The sequence below is a fragment of the Phaenicophaeus curvirostris genome, chromosome 3 (genome assembly GCF_032191515.1).
Source record: "Phaenicophaeus curvirostris isolate KB17595 chromosome 3, BPBGC_Pcur_1.0, whole genome shotgun sequence".
NCBI lineage: Eukaryota > Metazoa > Chordata > Aves > Cuculiformes > Cuculidae > Phaenicophaeus > Phaenicophaeus curvirostris.
The window spans coordinates 45,885,717-45,907,281 of NC_091394.1; the positions used below are offsets into that span (position 1 = coordinate 45,885,717).

The window sequence follows — 21,565 nt, forward strand, 5'->3', positions numbered from 1 at the left end:
ACATCCTTTTAAAACCAACAGGACAGAAACATATGGTCAAGTTCTTCCCTGTCTTGGACTCCAAATCACGCTATAAATCAAAACGTTTCAGCAAATCTCGTGTGTGGATTTGTGGCAAGTGACTCCAGCCTGCCGTTTATGTCTTGTGAAGAAATGCCAGTATTAAGAATTTCCATCAGTCCTGAACTGAGTTGCAAACCCAGAAACTCCAATGGTCGATGCTGCCATCGTATAATTTCTGAAATACTGACTCTCACTGACAGTATTTCACAAGTTCCAGACACCAGCCTGCTTTTCCTGCTGCCCACCTCCTGGGCTGTTTTGTTTCCATGGGTACTCCAGCCCTTCTATCAGCTTTGGCCTCGGGGCCAATTTTATCCCTGGTCATCTTCACCTCTGCCTGACCAAGATGCTTGCATTTTCTCATAGCTGTTTGGCAGGCTATGTCCTCTTCACATCTCAGATGACTTGATGAAGACCCAGGGTGCCCTAAATGCTAATTAATAACATGGATACAGAGCCAAATAGTTGGAGAACAGCAGTTGCCCCACAAGAGTATAGGCAATGGCATCACTGAGATCCCACATGATGAGAAAGTGTGGGAGCTGCTATTACACTGAGACAGAGGTGACAGCAGGAAAACAGCAGGTGAGAAAGGAGGCTTGCAAAAACTACAGTTTACCAGATTTTCAGTGGACTTAACATTTCCCACAGAATCTTTTGTGCCCATCAAATCAGTATGTTGTAACAGAAAAGTCATTCCTGCTAGAAAATGCTGATCATCTGTTCCATTGACAGAACAATTACTAAAGCACTACAGGAATGTTTAAGAAATCGTCCTGCATTCCAGCTAGAAAACTTCTTAAAAGAGACATTGAACCACAGGGTACGTAAGAATACAAATTTTCATTTCCTGAAAAATTTATAATGGCTATTTTAACTTATTTAAAACAAATGCCTTATAGGAATAATGCATATTTTAGGTATGCTGTGGACAACCTGCTCCTAAATGAAAACTCCCAGTGGCTAAAGTATGCTAATTTGATTTGAAAAGTGTTTCTCTCACTTTACCAACAGCCAATAAAATTGCTCTGGTCATGAAACCAGCAATCGACTAAAATAATTAATTACTTGTAGTGAATAAATACAATCCATAGAAAATATATAGAGTCTATATATAATTAATAAAGAACAGATTATAAATGCATTTAACATCATTTGCATAATTTAAAATGGAATAACTACGTGACTGTTTTTTAATGTCTTTTTAAAGGGCACTAATAAAATATGAAGGAGGTAAGGAGGCTTACATGAGAAGGAAGTGATGAATAATATCTTGAACATTAAAGCACAATATATTATTCTGTGCACATAAATTGGACCAATTCATTTTTGCAGGTACAGTGGTACAAGTATAGTACATCAGCAGTTTTCAAAAGTAAATAATATGTTAACTGAAGAAGGGATTACGGATTCTGATCAAATATTCAATGTCTTATCTGAATAATTAATAAGTCAGTCTGGTGCTAATATGTAGCATATAGTCTGGAGTGTTTCAAAAACTTTTCTTTCTTTCAAATTATACTTGTCACTAGCATTTAGAACATTTAACCTATCACCTTTATGCTGTGAGCATTATAGCCATATTTTCAGATTTCCCTCTGGAAACTCATGTTATGAGTGAAATCAAGTTCAGTGGCCTCATTTAGTTTCCTACCATAGTGTACAATAGCCCATAGTGATGTATAGACTGGCTAAATCTGAAACTAAACCCTAATTTCAAAAAGTAGAGAGGGAACATAGATTTGTTACTAGCAAAAGCATAGTAGCAAAATCACTGGGCAAAAATGACTGCCCTAACAGACAACCATAGTAAAATACATTCTGAGAAGCTTAGTACAGCTTGACTGCTTCTTGACCTGTGGCTTCCAAGGCGGAGGAAGATCAGACAGGCAGGAGAATAATGGTACAACAGATTTCACATGCTAAAATAGTGTTGCAATGTGTGAGTGTTGGCTGTTAAAAGAATAAGGATATACCTCTGTGCGCACGAGGAAGTAGTAACATGGAAAAGGTCAATTCTTCCTATTAAAATTACATAACCCCTGTGTTCATCACTTGAACTCAGATGTGAATACTGGATTTCCAAAGATCTGCTCAGTGCCATGTTGGCAACAGTCAGTGAAATTTGGAAGATTTTTCTTTTATTGCTCCAATTTGACATTGCACATGCCCACAAATCTTTCAAGAATAAATTGCAAAAGATTTTTCAGTGTCTTCAGAGAATAAGAGATCATAGAATCATAGAATCACAAGATTGGAAAGGACGTACTGGATCATCGAGTCCAACAATTCCCATCAACCACTAAACCATGTCCCTGAGCACCTCATCCACCTGTCTTTTAAACACCTCCAGGGAAGGTGACTCAACTACCTCCCTGGGCAGCCTGTTCCAGTGCCCAATGACCCTTTCCATGAAATATTTTTTCCTGATATCAAGCCTGAACCTCCCCTGGTGGAGCTTGAGGCCATTCCCCCTTGTCTTGTCCCCTGTCACCTGGGAGAAGAGACCAGCTCCAAGCTTTCCACAACCTCCTTTCAGGCAGTTGTAGAGAGAAATTAGGTCTCCTCTCAGCCTCCTCTTCTCCAGGCTAAACAACCCCAGATCCTAACGATGTGGTCAGGACAGGAAAAATAGAAGCAAAATTAAAACAAGTTTTGAAATACTGCTGTGGCAGCTGTACTCAAGATGGGAAAAAACCCCACAATCTTCTAAAGTAGACTGAAACTTTATTGCCATTGGATAATGAAGGAGAGGAGGCACATCCACAAAGGTGCACGTAACAGCTAAGATGATTCTATTTCAAATACTTAAGTAGACTCAGTCATTAAGGATCAGGAATAACATCAGAGGTGCTTATCATACTTTACATTACTTTCTGATTTTCAGTCAAGCTAGGCTGAAATATGAAATAAACATCTGCTAAATATATGAACATGGCAAGGACTTTCAGGGCATCCTTGGGACCATGAGAACTGACAGGTTACAGGTCATTTTTTATTGCTGACAGACTTTGTATTCATTTATGTGTTTGGCGCCACATTTATCAGGACTACCACACACAGCAGATACAGCGAATGAATAAAATAGCTGTCTCCTACACAACAGCAACCTGCATTCAGTGAATCTGTTCAATGAATCAGCTTAAGCACCTATATCTCTCAGCTTTTGAGTGGACAAACACTTTTTTGAGTAGATCAATACCGCCAGTCTGTTTCAGCTGCTTAGATGGATACAATTGCCACAAAAGCTGCATTCAAAACCCACCAGACTTCAGGACACAGCCCAGACTTTGCTTTAATTTGCATACAAGACTGAATCTAGTAGACTTAACATGGGAAAAATCATTGTGCTCAACTAGGCAACCTTGTTTCTGTTAGGCATGCTTGCTCTCCTACACTATACAGTTCAGACTACCCAGAAAAAGAAAACAGGAGGTTCACACCCAAGTAAAAGACAGACTGATCAGTTCCAAAAATAGCTGTGTCACAGCGTGAACAAACAGCTGCCTACACCCCACTGAGAGTAATCCTAAGGATATGGGAAGCATTCTAGTCAACACACCTCTACAATTCTATTATTCAAACAGATAAAAACCCAAACCCTTTCTAATGAAGCCACAAACTACCTAATTCTATAATCTGTGTTAAGAATAAATTCTAATTAAACCTCCTTAAAAAAAAAATAGAAAGCTGTTTCTTCATATACCCGCAATTTTATTTAAATTGGAGAAGGCATTTAGGAAGAGTTAGAGAAGGAAACAGTGAGATTTAGAAACTCCTGTGACACCTCAATCACTGGGTAGTTAGCCACACTGCAGCACAGGGCAGTGTCAAATGAATTATATTAAGCACCGTGACAGCACTTCTCATACATTTGAAATCTGTTAAGAATAGAAATTCACAGTTATTAAGGACAGGTTCAGAATTGCATAAAACTGGCTGACACACCAACAGACATTCAGCAAAGTCAGTCTCTCTCCTCTGAACTGAAAAAAACCCCAAACAAATTCCTATTAAATGCCATCCAGCTAAAATTGTGGACTGATTCCTGCTGATCAACAACTGGAAGTAACCCATTTTGCCAGAAGACTTACTACAGAATTAAAGGGATATTGCATATATTGGGAAGTTGTGCCACTTCAAATAAAGATTCAACTGGGCATTCAGGTGATTGTTCTGAGCCCCATCTAAACCGATGAAGCTTCACAAAAAGTAACAGCAATGATCTCTACAGATGAGTATTTCCAACAATTTCCCACACCATTTTCACAGGACAATTTCCCAGTATTTTACTTCCGTTTCTATTTCTGTTATGTTTACAATATTTAATGAGTTTTCCTATTATCACAAAAATACAAAGAATGACAATCAGTTATCTGCTCTCAGATCTGGAGGACGCAGATGTTGTCCTTTGTGTATTTACACTGTGGACTAACGCCCCCAATCCAACCCAATGTTCCAGAGCCTTTCTGCTTTCTTTGTAGTTTGTGTCTTGTGGGATAGAAAATAATCTGCACTGATTGTGGTATTGACTGTCTCAGCTGGTGCTGCAGAATATCAAATAAAATCAGAGAAAAAGGCATGATAAAAATTTACAGGTGAGACAGGCCAGTTGCAGTCACAAGGAACACATGCAGAAAAAGCAGCACCAGCTGGGTCCTGCCGGTAGCTATACCAACAGAATATCAACAAAATACTTATTTTTTCTACTATTTTCAAGATTTCAGAAAAGGGTCCCAGAAGCACAGGGCTTAGAAGTGTCATGTGGCAGCAAATTTGTCTTCCAGCTGTAACAAAAGAGAAAGAAAAGCTGCAACTGGAATACTGGGTTTAAGTGATGGGATTCTAGTCTAGTCTTTGCATAGTAACAGCACATGGAAACTATATCAGACTTCTGTCCTAGGTCAGACATTTATTAAACAGTCATCTGGAGAAAAGAAAACTTTAAGCAAGCACCTATGGGGAGAGCTTCCTGCTTGAAAAACTTCTTGCTTGCCTGCAATAATTTCTGACCTCAAAAACATGGATCTGTATTTTTGCTGGTTTTAGAGAGGTTTCTTCCCTATTCTGTTTGTTAAAACCATTTTCAATTTACCCCAGATATTTCATTGGGCAATAGAAAACTGTGTGAAAAACATTGGTTTTTATTGACTACCAGTACATCCATTTCAATTACTATATTGCTATCAAAATACGATTTCTTTTCTACCCTCAATTATTCTCAACACTCACCTCCAAATTATCTTTGAAATATCCTTTTTTCTTAATTACCACCTTTGACCACAATCTTTCAAGGTATAACTGAACATTGACCATGACCAAATAACCTATTTCAAAACCTTTCTACCAATCTATAATAGGTGATAAGAAGTCCTAAATTGAAATGTTTAACACATACTAGATAATATATTTCATGTTCCTGATCTTGATAGGCCTTCTGAGCTTGTATCCTCACATGTATCCAACTATTTAACTGCAGTGATTTAAAGATTAATAGTTACATGGTGCCACCAACCCCTTAAGAGTGGAGACCGTGCGGCATAAAAGGAGCATAATGAGCATGGTTTATCTTGACACTACAAAATCTCACTGTGTTAGGAATAGTGGTATTAGAATAAAAAAATTTCCTAAGCGAAACAATCGACTGCCACAAAACCTTGAGAAAGGAAGTATTTGACAAGAGGAAAGGAAAGGGAAGACAAGAGAGGCAGAGGGGGAAAGGCCTTAAATTTAAAGCCACACAGAGAAACCTTTTTTTTAGATTGTTATTGACACAGTCTTGTCAGTGACAGTAAGCGAGGCTGATCTGAGCAGGTTACCCTTTGCAAATTCTGGCTTTTCAAAGAAACCCCTGGTTTTGAGATAATAGAAGCTCAGAGCTCCCTGTCATGGAACATAATGTAAAATTGATTTTGAAAGGCTTTATCTACACACAGTTGCACTGGTTTAATTAAAGGTGTGTGCTTTAAATCAATTCTGTTAAACCAGTCCAACCTCCTGTGTGGACACTCTGAAATCGATTTGAAACTGTCTTATGTCAACTAACCTTAGTTTGGCAAAGAATCAATTTACACTGAACAAGCACTGCTTTTTGCTGATCCAAAAATAGGGTTAAAAATAAATCTTATTGAAAATAATAAGATTTTGATGAATTCCTCTGTGTTTCCCCTAGCTATGCCAAGCTATGCTGGCCTCCAGTAGCCCAGTCCATCTGTTTAGGAAGGAGATGAACTTGCTCCTTTGCATTTTAAAGATCTACTGCAGACTAGCTGTGTGGAAATTTCTCCAAGTTTAAGGATTCTGTGCAATCCCTTCCAATCATTCACATTCCACTAGGTCGCAAATGAAGGTCTGTGTTTGAGTGCACAGCTTACAGAAATGTATCCACATTATTTCGACACCTGAGAAACACATGGAAAAGTGTGCAGTGAACTTGTTACCACTGTGTCGCTAAGGACACATCCGTATTTGCTCTCATTCTACAGGCACAGCTAGATACAAAATAGAAGCTGCACCACTAAATCCAAGAGCCAGGGCCTGATCCTGCTCTATGGATCAGGAGCCTTTGCATATACAAGGGAAGAGGGCCAGGCTGTGGGAATGTCTCCCTGCTGATATTCAATCCAAGTCTTTCCAGTGATGAGAGCCAAGGTATTTCAGCTCCTCCTAGAGGGAATAAAAAAGGGCACAATCCTGCAAATTCCCCACAGCCTCTGTATATTGGGAGCTAAAGATACTGAGTATGTCAAGTGGGTAATCTTAACACAGAGTTGAGCAGTGAGTGACCGCGTACCAGACTGCTGCTGCTTAAAGACAATTTTTCAACCTTTATCCTTTGCCAGTTACGTTACTCCAAAAACTCATGCATGAAGCCAAGAGGACTTTACACTACATAGATGTGCTTGAATTGTGAATTGTAGCCCTGATTATTGAGAATAGTGGCCCTAATTATTAAGTTTTATTTTAAAGCACTTAAAACTAAGCACAACAGTAAGTGCTCTGTACTGCACTCCTCTGAAGTGCTGCTAATGGGTAATGTGCTACTTCACTTTCTGTTCAGTTCAACAGATTTATTTTCAGAGGGAATCCTGTGTGAATTTCTCTTGAATCAAGCTCTTTCCCTAGTGAGGCTATATAATCCTGCTGTCTTGTTCGAGCAAAAATCATCTATGAGACTTCATTCAAAACAAATCCCCTGCCAAACTATTTCTTCCTTTTCATTTGGACAGTTATTCTTCTGATAATTTATAAGGAAAAAAACTTTTGTTCTGTAGTTCAACCTTGTAAAGAAGACACAAACAGCAATGTAAACTTAGCAGTGCTAGAATATGCTGGGTAGTTTTTCATTGCATATAGAAGAAAAACAGCAATACCGCAGTAATTCAATTGGAAAAACCTCTCAAAGATATGGCGAGTTATGGTTCATACTTATGAACAATTTCCATGCCTAAAGAGGATTTTTTAAAATGCAGCTAGGGTATTTAACTCCCTGTTCACTGCTACTGTTAATAAACTCTCCCCTAATGCATTGCATCTACTGACATTAGTCATGACTACACCTACTGTCTGTAACGGCATGTCATTCATGAGCTTGGTAAGCTCAAAATTAAGTGATTTTCCTGGTAACTGTTTCTTAGCAGCATCATTTGATCTGCTCTAGTTGAAAAGTCATGCTGTTTGTTGCATTTTAAATTCTAGTCTTCTTTTTTTTTTTAATAAATTAATTGTAACTTTCCTCTAGGCTTAACGCTGGCATAAAAGGTTTTGGCTGATAAGCAAATCTTTTCTAAAGAGAAGAATTCTGAATTCTATCATTTTTAAATAACAGTGGCATAAAACAACTCAAAGGAACAAACTTGTTTAAATCAGCTACACAAATGAAAGCTGACAAGTGATTAGCTTCTTCTGGGAATGAATTGTTTTCTACATTTTAGGGGAAAAAATGTCATCAGTGATTTAGAAGTGGCCTGAAGCACGAACTTTGGAAGTTTAATACTATAAATACCAGTTTAAACAGTTATATATTTAAGCAATTGTTATAATATGACGTTGGCATGACAAAACACAGACTTAAAAAAACACCATCTCTTGTGATATGCAAGCAGCATGCACACTTGTGAAAACTCAGCAATGTACTATCAATTGTACTAGTCATCCTGAAGGACCTGTAACAGTGAATACATTGGTTTCTGCGTTTAAAACTTAAGCCTAGTATATTGAGCCTCTAGGGCAGTGCACACTTCTGCACACCCCCAAAAGAAACTACTGCTTGCTCTACAGGGTAAATTAACTGCACTCCTTTCTCTTTCTATCAGATATAAGAATGAGAAGCGATTTTTTTTTTTTACTGGCTTCTGCTTTGGGAAGACAGAGTTAAAATGGATTCTGTATCATTCTGCTTCCGCTCGCTATGCCAATTATATCACAGTAAGACCCATTTGCACCTGTTCTCTGATTTCTCACATTCTAGTTTCCAAGAAAAGGAAGTTTAGAACTCAGTACTCCGTTGGAAATGAAGTGCAATTTCCTTAACTGGACAATGGACACTAAGACATACAGAGGCAGATACCGGCTCCGTGAGGTGCAGCCTGCTCCTTGAAATGTGGGTGATGGGCTGCTGGTGATCATCATGGTTGGACTTGACGATCCAAGAGGTCTTTTCCAACCTGGTGATTCTATGATTGGTTCCTTCCTAGGCCACATGACAGGGAAGTTTTGTGGTTTTTTTTTTTAAATCTAAGTTGACAGAATGTTTCAGAGGTGACAGGTTAAAGTCTGCCTACAGATCAGACCCCACAAGTTCTTATGCAGTGAATCTTCTTACTTGATCAATTAAAATTATCTCAGGAATCCTCATACACATCTATGACAACTTTGACACTTCATAGTCCAACCCTGCAGATCAAACTTACGCATTTTTCCTCTGTGAAGTAATATATTTATTCTACTTGTTTTTTTGGGTTCAGATCCACTGAATTACAATATTGTGGGAATCTACTCACTGTAGGTATCTTATCGACCCATATGACAGTGTTCCTGTAAGTGAGAATCATTCACCTTAAAATCTGAGCTAAATGGCAGAGAAAAGTGGACAAAAGACATTCATTTTTACATCCTAAGAATTGAAATATTGGACCTGTGCAGATTTTAAAGGTCTCAAATCCTCCCCCCACATTAGAGAAGGAACCCAGGTTGGTAAGTCTTTATTCATTCAAATATATGGTTTGAATGAGGAGTGGTGGGTTCTTGAGCCTCTTCGGCTAAACTAAGTTTTTTAAGTCAGGCATAATAACAGCCTTAATTCTGGGCATGAGAGCAAGTTCTGCTTGGTTTTGCTTTTTTCACTTAGCAAACTGACTCGTCTCACAAAGAAGACAGAACTTGCAGTGCCATGTGCTGTGTTCCTGAAGTATTATCCAGGATGTAGTGGTCATGACATTTAAAACTAAGATAGTAATAGGGAAGAATAGGTGACTCCGGCATAAAACAAAGAAACAGAAGTTGAATTAAAAAAAAATGGAAAAAAGAAAGCCTATAAGTTCATATGAAAAATAATGAGGATCAGAGATAGCTTCCAGCTAGTGGGAAACAGTTCAGACACCACGGAATAAATTTTATAGCCCTATGGGCCACTCTAAAGATTTGTGCACTTCTTTTCCATGATAAATACTATTGTTCCAAGAAATACTGTTTGTAGAACCATGTTACAAGGTAACTGTAATTAGACTATCTGTGATGTAGAACTTTGGAAAAAAGCTTTATTCTTCAATAGTAAAAGAAAAATATGGCAAGTTCTGCTAGTAGGCCTATTATTTTTCGGATATACAGCTTTATGCAACTAGAATTGGGCAGAGATTTCCAAGAAAGATTTTTATGCCTTCCTCTTCATCCTGGCTGGTTACAATCAGAAAATTTGATCACTGTAGAGATGAAATCTTTCATTCAATATCCCTGTAGAGGTGTGAACCCTTCCATTCCTTCATATAGCAGTTGGCTTACTTGCTTGAGAAATTAGTTTTTCTGTTCTCTGATACAGGTAGCAGACATAAAAAGTCAACAGTGCAGAAGACATAATAATCAGATCGTTAGACCTGACACTTACTTCATACTCCTCTTTGAATCCATAGCCTTCTGCACACTTCATTTGGGTGATGTGCTGTAGCAAGTCAGCTACTCGGATGGCTGGATGAAGTTGTCCAGTCTGGTAGGGCACATCCACTGGATCTCGCTTCTTGTACGTATGGGATTGGACCAGGCTGCTTGTGTCACTGACCATCGTATGGGTTTCATCTAGAAAAAGAGTATCTCATAATGTACTGGCTCATTTTCACTTATTAATAGTAATAGAAATTACACAGATTTCTAGAGGAATGGCAGAAATCTGACACCATCAGTATTGCTTCTGTCTGTGAAGGCTACACCAGAAGAACAGTAAATTCATGGAGCAGTTTACACAGGTAACTTGCAAGACTGATTGGAATGAGGCAAAGTCCATGGTTCTACAATGGAAGCATTGCAGAGCAGTCCGAACTCTGATATTGTTTTAAATAGTTTTAAATATCACTAGCTGATTACAAACAGGCTTTAAATTAGGCATTTGGTTCTAAACTGCATAGAAGTTTCATTCCGAAACTTCAACAAGTCCCGTGGAATTTAAGTGGGACTTGTATTCTTCTTAGATTACTGAAGTGCTATATTTTACAGTGTAAATTCAGAGCAAATGTTTGGAGTGAGCAAAATAAAAAGATGCACAAAATGGTTATGGTTTCATCAAGCTAGGACTGCAATGGAAATGTAGATCTGGCACAACACTTGAAGACAAACTACAAGAGGACAAATGCAAAGGATCATCTGATCAGGAAAAATGTCTTGACTGGATGCTGAACATGCTTTAGGACCACAGTCTATCATGAGCCATCACATTAGGCGTGGAATGCTATATGTCAACTGACATGCAAGCCAACAAACAGGAGAACCCAGTGGGCTGGTTAAAATTTTTGAGACACACATTCTCCCAACCCTCCACATCTCTTGCATGGGGCAAATGGGCAACTTACCATTGATTGGCACTTTAAAGAAGATACATATCAGGAGAAAAAAAGAGGAGGAGAAAAAGGAAACAGGGCATAAGCAACAGCACTACATTAATAATTACAGGTAATTTTATGTTTGTAATTTAGTCTTTACAGAGTGATTTCCTAAATGAGTTAGATTCTGATCTCAGTTTCACAGTATAAATTAAATGTATTGAAACCAAGGTATCTCTCTGTGAGTCAATTTACACAGATACAACTGAGATCAAAACTTATACTTAGCAGTAAATAGACATATGTGAAAGTGCACTCTGCCTAAGGAAGCAACATGACTTCCTGTCTAGATAGAATTAAAGAAATTTGTTCAGACCTGACAAGGAAAAAAAACCCAGTGTAAATTCTAAGGTCCAAGTATCATTATAAATATTTTTCTGTTTACCCAAATAGTAATTATAGATACCTCAAAGAGTTTTTGATTTTTAACTGAAATCATAAATGTGGTGCACTGACATATACAAACTACTCCTCACTGCCTACACAGTAGGTATAGCAAGGGGTTTATAAAGATACTGTATTTATTACAAAGTTATTACTTTGCAAAATATATTCTAGGAAAGGGAACCAATAGAATAATATTCCCACATTCATAAGCTAGATATGTTATGGCAGAAAGTTCCTCAAATATTCTAGGTTAACAGGTCCCAGATTCTTTGGTGCACATGAAAAATACTACTACGCCTACATGTGAAATTCTGGTCTGAGTTACACTACTGAAAATCGACTTTAAAGCTCAATAAATCTCATTTCAAGGATGATTTTGGTTCTCTCAATTCACACTGATACTAAGATACATGAAATCTGGTCCTCATAAGCATACAGTCAGTATGAACTGTACGTATAAACCTAAACCAAAAATAACAGAGAAAAATTTAAGGCTATTAGTATGAGCATTTCAGTTTTTCTGTCAGTTTGCTAACCTGATCTAATGCAGAGGAAAGAGATTAATCTTTTAGTCATAAAATTTGACATGTTTTGTCTAATGTGTGATAAAATTGTACTGCAAAGCACCTTGGGATGCATGGTATGAAGCGTGGTATACAAGTGTAGGTACAGTATGTTGCTGTGAAATGGCACCTGAAAACTACAAGGTGGCTAAGACACAAAACACAAAAAAGTGTAGGAAGTTGATCATGATTTTTTTTTTTTTGGGTGGCTTATTCCACTTTCAGAGCAAGTTAGAAAGCTTGGGGTTTGGGTTTTTTTTTTTTCCAACTACATAATTGCTTGCAACATAGACTTAGTAACTAAGGCGAAGGCAAAGTTATCATATAGCAGGGTCTTGTGCTACAAAAGCAGCAAGTTAATCTTTATAAATCTCTTTCTGAAGAACTCCTTTGTTGTAGACCTGTTTTCCTCTCTCTGTTGTTTTTTTTTCTCTTATAGTTGCATTAATACTATTTCTCTCTCTTTGGGAGTAATCTTTTAAGTTATTTTAAATAAAGTGCTTTCAGTCCTTGGTTTATATGGTACATATGTGGAGCTACATATATTACAGGTTTTTGCTTTGCCTTTGAGCACTGTAGCATGAGTTTTTCAGGCATAACTGTCCACTGTTTTGAAATGGGTGAGTTCTTCCACATGCAGTGTTCATATGCAACGGGAAGTTTGTGCAGCCCTAATGCTCCTACAGCTGCAGTTGTTCTACTCTCTGCTTATTCATTCCCATACAACTGTGCAGCACTTATAAAGCAACATATTTATTTACTAGCTATATGAACTCATGGTATGGAAGGTATCTGGAAACCCAGCCCAGCACCTTTTCTGAGCTCAGGTTCTTTTGCTTCTCCAATGTCAGAAATATGCTAATTACTGACACTACACAAACATGATCTACACTCAAGCTCAGCAACTATAAACCTAGCCACTGTTATGTCCCACTTGGCTGGAGGCTTTCCACTTGACTGGAGGATGGCAGATCTTACATCCATTTACAAGAATGTAAATCTGTCAGTCTAACCTTGGTGCCAGGGAAGGTCATGGAGCAGGTCATCTCCAGTACTATCACACAGCACATGCAAGACAACTGGGTGATCAGGCCCAGTCAATGCCGGTTTATGAAAGGCAGGACCTGCCAAACTAACCTGACTGAATTCTATGACAACGTGACCTGCTTACAAGGTGACTGGCTATGCATATAGTGTACCTAGACTTCAGTAAAGCCTTTGACACTATTTCTCATGCTATCCTGCTTGAAAAACTGGCTACCACTGGCCTGGACAGGTGCAATTTCTGCTGGGTTAAAAACTGGCTTGATGGATGGGTCCAAATAGTTGTGGTAAATGGAGTGAAGTCCAGTTGGAGACTGGTCACAACTGGTGTTCCGCACAGCTCAGTGCTGGGTCCAGTTCCGTTCAATATCTTTATTAATGACCTCGGTGAAGGGATTGAGTGCACCTTTAGTAAGTTTGTAGATGGCACTATGCTGGGAGGAACTGTCGATCTGCTTGAGGATAGGGAGGCTCTCCAAAGGGATCTGAACAGGCTGGATCAATGGGCTGAGCCCAATGGGCTGAGGTTTAACAAGGCCAAGTGCTGAGTCTCGCATTTGGAACACAACACCCCCATGCAGTGCAGGCTTCAAGAAGAGTGGCTAGGAAGCTGCCTAGCAGAGAAGGACCTAAGGGTGCTGGTCGACAGCTGGCTGAATATGAATCAGCAGTGTGTCCCGATGGCCAGGAAGGCCAATAGAATCTTGGCCTGTATCAGAAACAGTGTGGCCAGCAGGTCCAGGGAAGTGATTGTGCCCCTGTACTCAGCACTGGCATGGTTGCACATCAAATACTGTGTTCAGTTTTGGGCCCTTCACTGTAAGAAAGACATTGAGGTCCTAGAGTGTGTCCAGAGAAGAGCAACAAAGCTGGTGAAGGGACTGGAGGACAAGTTTTACAAGAAGTGGTGGAAGAAACTGGGGTTGTTTAGCCTACAGAAAAGGAGGCTGAGGGGAGACCTTATCACTGTCTACCACTATCTGAAAGGAAGGTGTAGCGAGGTGGGTGCTGGTCTCTTCTCCCAAGTGACAGATGATAGGACAAGGGGGTATGGCCTCAAGCTGTACCAGGCGAGGTTCAGATTGGACATTAGGAAAAATTTCTTCACTGAAAGGGTTATTAGGCATTGGAACAGGCTGCCCAGGGAGGTGGTTAAATCACCGTCCCTGGAGGTGTTTGAAAGATGGCTAGATGAAATGCGTAAGGATACAATTTAGTGGACAGGTATGGTTGGGCTTGATAACCTTGGGATTCTATGATTTTATGTCAGACTTTTTTTTAATCTCTGGCTTTCACTTAGGTTATTAGGCTAAGCATGAAAGAGTTTCCTCAAATATAAGAAAACTTCCTCATATCTGAAACTGAGAAGTCAAAATGGTGTCTTTTGTGTAATTTAAAGAGTTCACTACTAATTACCAGTCTTTTTATTTCCTCCCAATTGGCTAAGAAATACCTAATTTGCATCAATAGTCCAAAGATCTTGCTGTACATAAATTTGAAAAAGCTAAGTCTTGTGGCCTTTCTACAGATCTTGAAAACTAAACTCAACCATTCACCAGATCTGTACCCCTCCCAGGAGGTCACACTGAAAACACCATTTAGTTTTAACTACAGGCTTGACCCTGCAGTCTAACACATTTCTTTGGACACTGGAAGAAAACAAGAGCAGGTACTAGTTGCAATTAAACCCTAGCTTTTTTTGTTAATAGATATATTCCTTCTACCAACTCAAGCATAGCTAATTTGATTTACCTCAGACAAAATGCTATTGCTATGCAGACAATCATAAACATTATGGGAGAGAAACCTGGGCTAAGTGAAACACCACTAAGTTTTTAACATGTAAGATTATAAAAATATTAGTTTTCCTACAGTAAAATAATTGGATGATTTTCTGAGATGAGTAAGCAGTTTGCAGTAGCAGACCATAAAATACATACCTAATTCAAGATTTTACAGACTTAGTAAAAGCAAAGGATTTTGTTCTCAGTGTGTGTTTGTCTGATATCTGAATAACTTGCTTAGATATTATTTCTTAACGGAAAAAAGCTAACAAATAATTTTAGCATCATCAAAATATAGCAAAGGATCTAAAAAAAAAATCCTAGAAACCATTAACTAAAACTTAATAATTTAGACAGGAAATCTCAAAGTTTTTCTCCTGATAATAGTACTTTTCTCCTTGCCCACTCACAAGGTCAGAAAGAACATCTACTGGATGAAGCGCTGAATGATCGCTAAAGCACACAAAAAATCTAGCATCTCAGGCAGTTAACAGGCACTGCAAATTTCATTTGCATGCAGATTATTACATTGTTACAGTCACTACCATTACCTTCTTCCAGATTTACATAAAGAGGCACAAGTTCCTTCTCCAAGTTATCACACAGAAAAGCACTGTGCTAAATAATCTTTCACAATAAAAAAATTCCAAGATCACCTTCCTAAACTTCTGCTTCTTACATACTTCACTCTCCTTTTACTTAGGCCTGTATAGCTTACAGTTTAAGGGTAGGAATCAGTTAAGGGGTCCTACATTTTTACCGTGATTTGAAGGAAGAGAAAGAAAAAGTGTAAAAATATCAGTCCTTGTAAAAAGAGTAAATAGATAGGCTTAACACTGGAGTTTGAATTCTTGCTACAGTGCACTACTATATTTTGACTTAAAAAAAACCCCTCCCCATTTAGTTTAAAGTTAGTATGAGAAGGAGGTGTAAATGAATACAAGCCACGAAGTGGTTAGTTACTTAAGCACTGAAAATGCAATAGTGCTTCATGCTTATTGGTTTCTCACTGTGTTGAAGCCTCTCTCTTTTTTGACATTAGACAATAGCAGGTTTTCCTAAAGTCCAAGTGGAAATGTTTTACATTTTAACTGTATGTTTTTAACCTACAGTTCTACTGTTATATTTCATTCTTGTGAGACCTGATGCATAGTAGACTGTATACTCTAAGTGTCATGTTACCATTTTGCTGTTCAAAATATCACCTCTCCTCTGAAACCTCACTTTGACAAGCATGTCAGAAACTGTGCAGTATTGTGAGAAGAAATGATAGCTGGTGGATGGCCAAAACTGTATTTTGTCTGATTTCCTGTATGATGAATAGTCTAATTAGAAAGAAAGGTATTTTTAAGAAGTATCATCTTCAGTTCCAAGATAAAATGGAAAAAAAAATGAGGGAAACTGTTTCAATTGCTGCGATAATCAAATACTTTTGTGTCACTCCAAATACATGCATAAACATTTCCTCACAAATCCACTTGTTAAAATTATTTCTCTCTTTTCTCCTGTCACTTGCACTATGACAGTAGTAATCAAGCCTGATAATTGTCATCATTCTCAGTGTAGCCAAGACTACTACCCCTCCCTGTAGCACAAAACTCCAGCTTTTTGCATACGATTGTCTGTACCCTGAGGACTGTGACTTTCTAAATTACTTCAGCAATAAACTTTGATAAAGGGAAATGTTCTCACCTAAAATTGCAGTTGGCACAAATGGATCTGTCATACATCATAAGCAGGTCAATGCAGAAAAGGTAAAAAGAGAGAGAACAGTAAATGATTGATAAATGTTCCCATGTTTTCTTTCAGAAAGCTACTGTAAGTAACCAGTATGTTACTTATGTATTAAATTTCTATGACAAGAAGTATAATAACATAATTATGTAAGCTTTTATTAAGAAAAGGTTTGTATAGGGTGGAAATCAAGAAAATATCGGTTACCTGGATAATAAGAATTAGGCACTGTTGTGCTCAATGTGTTAGTTTTCATTGTAAATGAAGATGGTGAAGATACAGCTGCAAAGAGAACAAAGCTGGTTAGAGACAGTGAAGAGATATGCGGCTATTTAAGCTGAGCGATACAGTGCATGAGATTGACCCAGTTTAGAGTACACCCTGTTGTGTTTGTTGCACTGGAATTAGGACCTAGGAAAAACCAGGTGTGTCTAGTGAATAAAATATCTCATTGAATTTGATCAATTGTCTTAAACAAAATGTACTAGACAAAACATTTTGATTGGTAATGACAAATACACTTCTTAAATCACAACAGTAGACTGAATACTGATGCTTCGATAAAGACACCACAATGACAACAGTTTTTTCTGACATAAGCTTTGATCATTAGTAAGTTTAGTTAATAATACCATAAATACTATATGCAAATATTCAAATATAGTTCTTTTTTTCCTTTCAGTTTGTTTGATTTGTTCAGACAGGTCGATAATGTGTACACAGATGCTATTATGCCTTGAATATTACTCTATTTTTAACAATGGTTCACATGGAGTGATACATAGAACAATGCTTGCACTGGTATTTGATCATTTAACTGTTTGTAGAACCTATGGAAAAGCCCAGTGCAACAAATTAAGTTCAGTTAGCTCCCTGGTATACAAAGCTCATGCAGATTACCACTCTAAGCATAGGTACATTCAGCAGGTGGGAGTTTATCACAACATTTTACAGGATGTTCAGCCAAAGAGTAATTAGAGGATTTTAATTAAAACTTATTGCAAATTCGGCCTTAGTTGCTTGTTTACACAGCTCAAATTCAGTTGGATAAGTCAATGTAAGCTCATTCTGGATAACTATAAACAAACTAACAGGATTTTGTGAAAAAAGAGTAGAACTGAGGAACACAGGATCTGTTGGATGAGGAGTGAGATTACTCCTGCCAGCTTTTATCCATCTTTTTTTTTTGGTTGATCTTCCAGGGCCTACAGTTGCCAGCTCTTGTTAAGATGAAGCTATCTGAAAACTAGTTAAATAATGCTGGCAGTAATCACTTATCCTACAAATTAATATATTCAAGACTACTCTCCTTTGATTTTTGTCTCCTGAATCACTGGATGGAAAGAATAGAGTGGTATTCCTTTTGGGTATGGATGCAGAGATTAGTTTAGCTCAGGGCTGCTGTAGCTACTGAAACTGGTTAGATACAGAATGCAGTCAGGAAAGCAAACTTTCATAGGAAGTAGGAATGCTCTAAATCTCTTGAGTACAAGGCCTTATGCAAAGGTTATTCCCAAAGACTCTCAGACCGCTTCTTCTGGTGACCACATTTCTTATCAAAAGTCTAATTGGAGGTTCTGGTCCTTAAGGGGTATAAAATACTCGCTATACCAATAATTTCATATTGGTTTAAGGTGATTTATGTAAAGAAATTCATTGCAGCTTATTTGGTTGTTGTGCCCATTCAGCAACATCACTGGAGAATTACATCACAACAACAGAAGATGAAGTCAAACCTCTTGATATCTTCACAGAAGTAAGCAACCTTGTTAACTGCAATGGTATATTCTCATCAGAAAGGCAAGTCAAATTTTGAAAGATCTATTTCAAAGCAATTTCAAAAGTAACTCTAATGCAAATTAACATTGCAAATTCTAATGCTGCTGAGAGAAGTCTCACTGTATAAACCTCACAGAGTGTTTGTACAATTGAGCTCATCAAAGATAAGTTCTTAAGCACATTATTAAAGAGTGGGAGTTGGGGCTTGCATACTGTTAGTACTTGAAACAAAATTAAACCTTTGAAAATCCTCAAGATGTTCAAAACTGCTGGTATACAAGAAAAACTAAGGTTCTTTAAGAGCTACGGAAAACAATAAAGTTTTTTGAGCTACATCATTCTTTCGTATTCTTTTCAACAATTATGAAAACCTACTGGGTTTTTGTGTCTCTGCTAAGTGCTAGCGCCTAGACAGAAGTGAGCCCTTGACTAAAATTCTAATACAGGAAATTTTATATGCCAAATTTTATTTATTTTCAGGGTAGCAAGAAGACCCAGGATATTAGTCTCTTATGAGATTTCAGAGCAGATAATTCCACTGAGTTCTTCCTTTGCACATGCAACAGAAAGAGCATCATCTAGAACTGGAAATAATACGATAATCAGATCACCATTATTGAGTTATAACATTCAAAAATAAATTTTGCCTACAAAAAAAAAGAAGCAAGCAGGGGAAGCATTTGAAGGACTTGGGACAGCTTGAAGGATATAAATTTTTTAACATAATAGAGACTGGAGAAAGGTAAAACTACAGCTGTTTCAGTAATGTCCTTGCTTTTCCGCAGAAGAAAAGGATGGACAGAAATAAGCTCAATTATCCTTATTATTTTTAAAGAAGTCTATTCTTGATGCCTGATTGTCTTGCTCATTCGAATACACACTGTAATGTGTTGCACCGTGGGAACTCTGGGTTCCATGGATTTTTCCATGACTGAGTAATGAGGAATATTTTAAGAACTATTTGCACCTTTCTTCCATCTCCAAAAAAAAAAAAAAAGAAAAAAAAGAAAAGAAAAGACTTACATCTCCCATTCAGATTGTGCGTGTCCATGAAAGAGAAAGCTTCATCACAGTTGGTGCCTTGCTCAGTGTAGCTTTTATCCATTGAATTCACCATCACTGTCATTTCCTGCCGTGTACTACTCAATGTCTCTTTCCGCTTTTTAGCCAGTTTTCTTAAGAAAGGAATGTTGAGGGGGAAAAAAAGAAAAAAAAACAACACTCAGTGGGCAGATATAGTCTTCATGCTGTTTAGATCAGTATTGTATTTTGTACCATATTATTAAGTAACATATTTACAATTATTCCTGCATTTCTGGAAACTTCAATTGATTTCACACTCATGTCTTTCAACAGCATCGGATAATCAAGGGGCAGTTGCCAAAGCCCTAATTTATGGTGAACAGCACTTTAATCCTTGGAGAACACCATTGGATTAGAGGGTACTACTTGGATACAAAGGGGACTTGAGTTACTGTATCAGAGACTACCTGTGCTTAAATACATAAATAAAAATGATAGAAGATTTCACCAGAACTGGCAAATCAACAAAAATTTTCACTTTACATGCCTAAAACTGTCTGCAGCTGTTTCACTGAGACATCATACAATATAGCTAACTGGTTGACATCATACTGTATATGTTTGATTTCTTGACACACCTTGTACAAGCAAGTGACATTTTAAATTTACTCACATGTCTAAAGATTATTTTCTCTCATTCTTAAACACAAGAGTTAGCTGCTTCTCAGTAGGAGTGTCGGTCAGAGACAAGAACTTGATTTTGATAGTGTAATAGTCATGTGTTAAGCTATAGAATAGCTTTGGATGCATACACCTTTTTTTTTTCTAGATCTGTCTGTTCTACCATCACAAAATAAGACATCCAAAACTCTTGATTTTCCCTTTCAAGCTCCATGAGACATCTGTAATCCTGATGATGGTGCATTTAACCTGTTTCCTGGGCCTGCCACTCTGTCTTACACCAAGCCTTTCCCCAAGTCCTTGCCTGTACTCTTAATTTAAATTTTCCAGTTTCCTTCTGTATAGTATCTTCAAGGTATGGGTTTTACACAGAAATAACTGCTGCACAGAGTTTGACCTTATATTCATTAGTTCAATTAATTTTCCTCTGTGGAAAACATAAAGAGCCAGCTCATATCCATCCACCAGAATGATCTTTTAGATATCTTCAACCAGAACTTACAGGAGCTTATTGTCTTGTTTATGTTTCCTTTCACTTCTAGAAGCCTACTGCATCAAGCATAAACAACTTGTGCTAACTCTCAAACCCCTTCTCTTTGTTAACTCTCATTCAGTATGAAAAAAATGATTCCTAGCACGGAAAAAAATTTTATACCATCCTCCACTAATTCCCAAACAAGCACGTTTGTCATCCTTGATGTTGCATGGGAGGAGCTCTCTGTAATCCCCCCTACCAACAGCTCACTATTCTGCTAAAAATCACCACCTGCAGACACACTTTGCAAAGTATTGACATTATTGCTCACAATCTCGACCACTACTGCCTCAGTGTCTCCCCTGTTCCCCATCTATCTACCTGTGTTCTCTTATCTTAAACCTAGATAACAAGCCATTTGGGCAGGAGCTATGGGTGTGTTCTGTACCAATATAGTACCAAGCTCAGCAGTTTCATAGTCCATGAATAAAACTTGAAAGGCCTTGGAAACTAAAGTTTTGCTGTTAAAAGACCTGGTAATAGTAAGTGCAGGCATGGTATTGGGTCATTGCACGCAAAAGTATAGAAGGTTACAATTGACCCTCAATAAGCTGCTAAATGGCCACTCCATTCACGAAAGCATGGCCTTACAACTGAAAGCAACTCTGCCTTAAAAACAGTACCTTAAAAACAAGTAGTGTGTACCTCTTTGCACATCCCAACACAGAAATCACCTGCAGTAGCTTAAGCAGCCATGACTACACTCTAGATTGCAAATGATGCTGAGGACAGTGCTTATGGTCAGTTGGATGGCAGCCACTTGGGGGACTCTGTACTACATCAAGCATTAAGATATGCAACAGAAACTCTTCCATAAATGGTTGTTCTTATGGATTTCAAAATTCACTAGCGATAATACTACAGACCAGCTGAGAAAGAGTGTAA

At 37.9% G+C, this 21,565-nt stretch overlaps 1 protein-coding gene across 13 annotated transcripts in view; it reads right to left on the reverse strand.

Annotated features, from left to right (window-relative positions):
* Nucleotides 1–21,565, reverse strand: part of PTPRM (protein tyrosine phosphatase receptor type M) — a 481,970-nt gene that overhangs the window by 80,433 nt on the left and 379,972 nt on the right. For 4 of the 13 annotated variants that reach the window (XM_069853866.1, XM_069853863.1, XM_069853859.1 and 1 more), the window contains 5 exons: nucleotides 19,465–19,616; nucleotides 16,870–16,944; nucleotides 16,621–16,647; nucleotides 11,121–11,132; nucleotides 10,166–10,353 (listed from right to left, as the gene is read on the reverse strand). In XM_069853866.1, the coding sequence (XP_069709967.1) occupies nucleotides 10,166–10,353; nucleotides 11,121–11,132; nucleotides 16,621–16,647; nucleotides 16,870–16,944; nucleotides 19,465–19,616 (454 nt within the window). The remainder of the gene's footprint in view (nucleotides 1–10,165; nucleotides 10,354–11,120; nucleotides 11,133–16,620; nucleotides 16,648–16,869; nucleotides 16,945–19,464; nucleotides 19,617–21,565) is intronic. The other 9 variants (XM_069853869.1, XM_069853862.1, XM_069853860.1 and 6 more) reach the window with 5 other exon arrangements.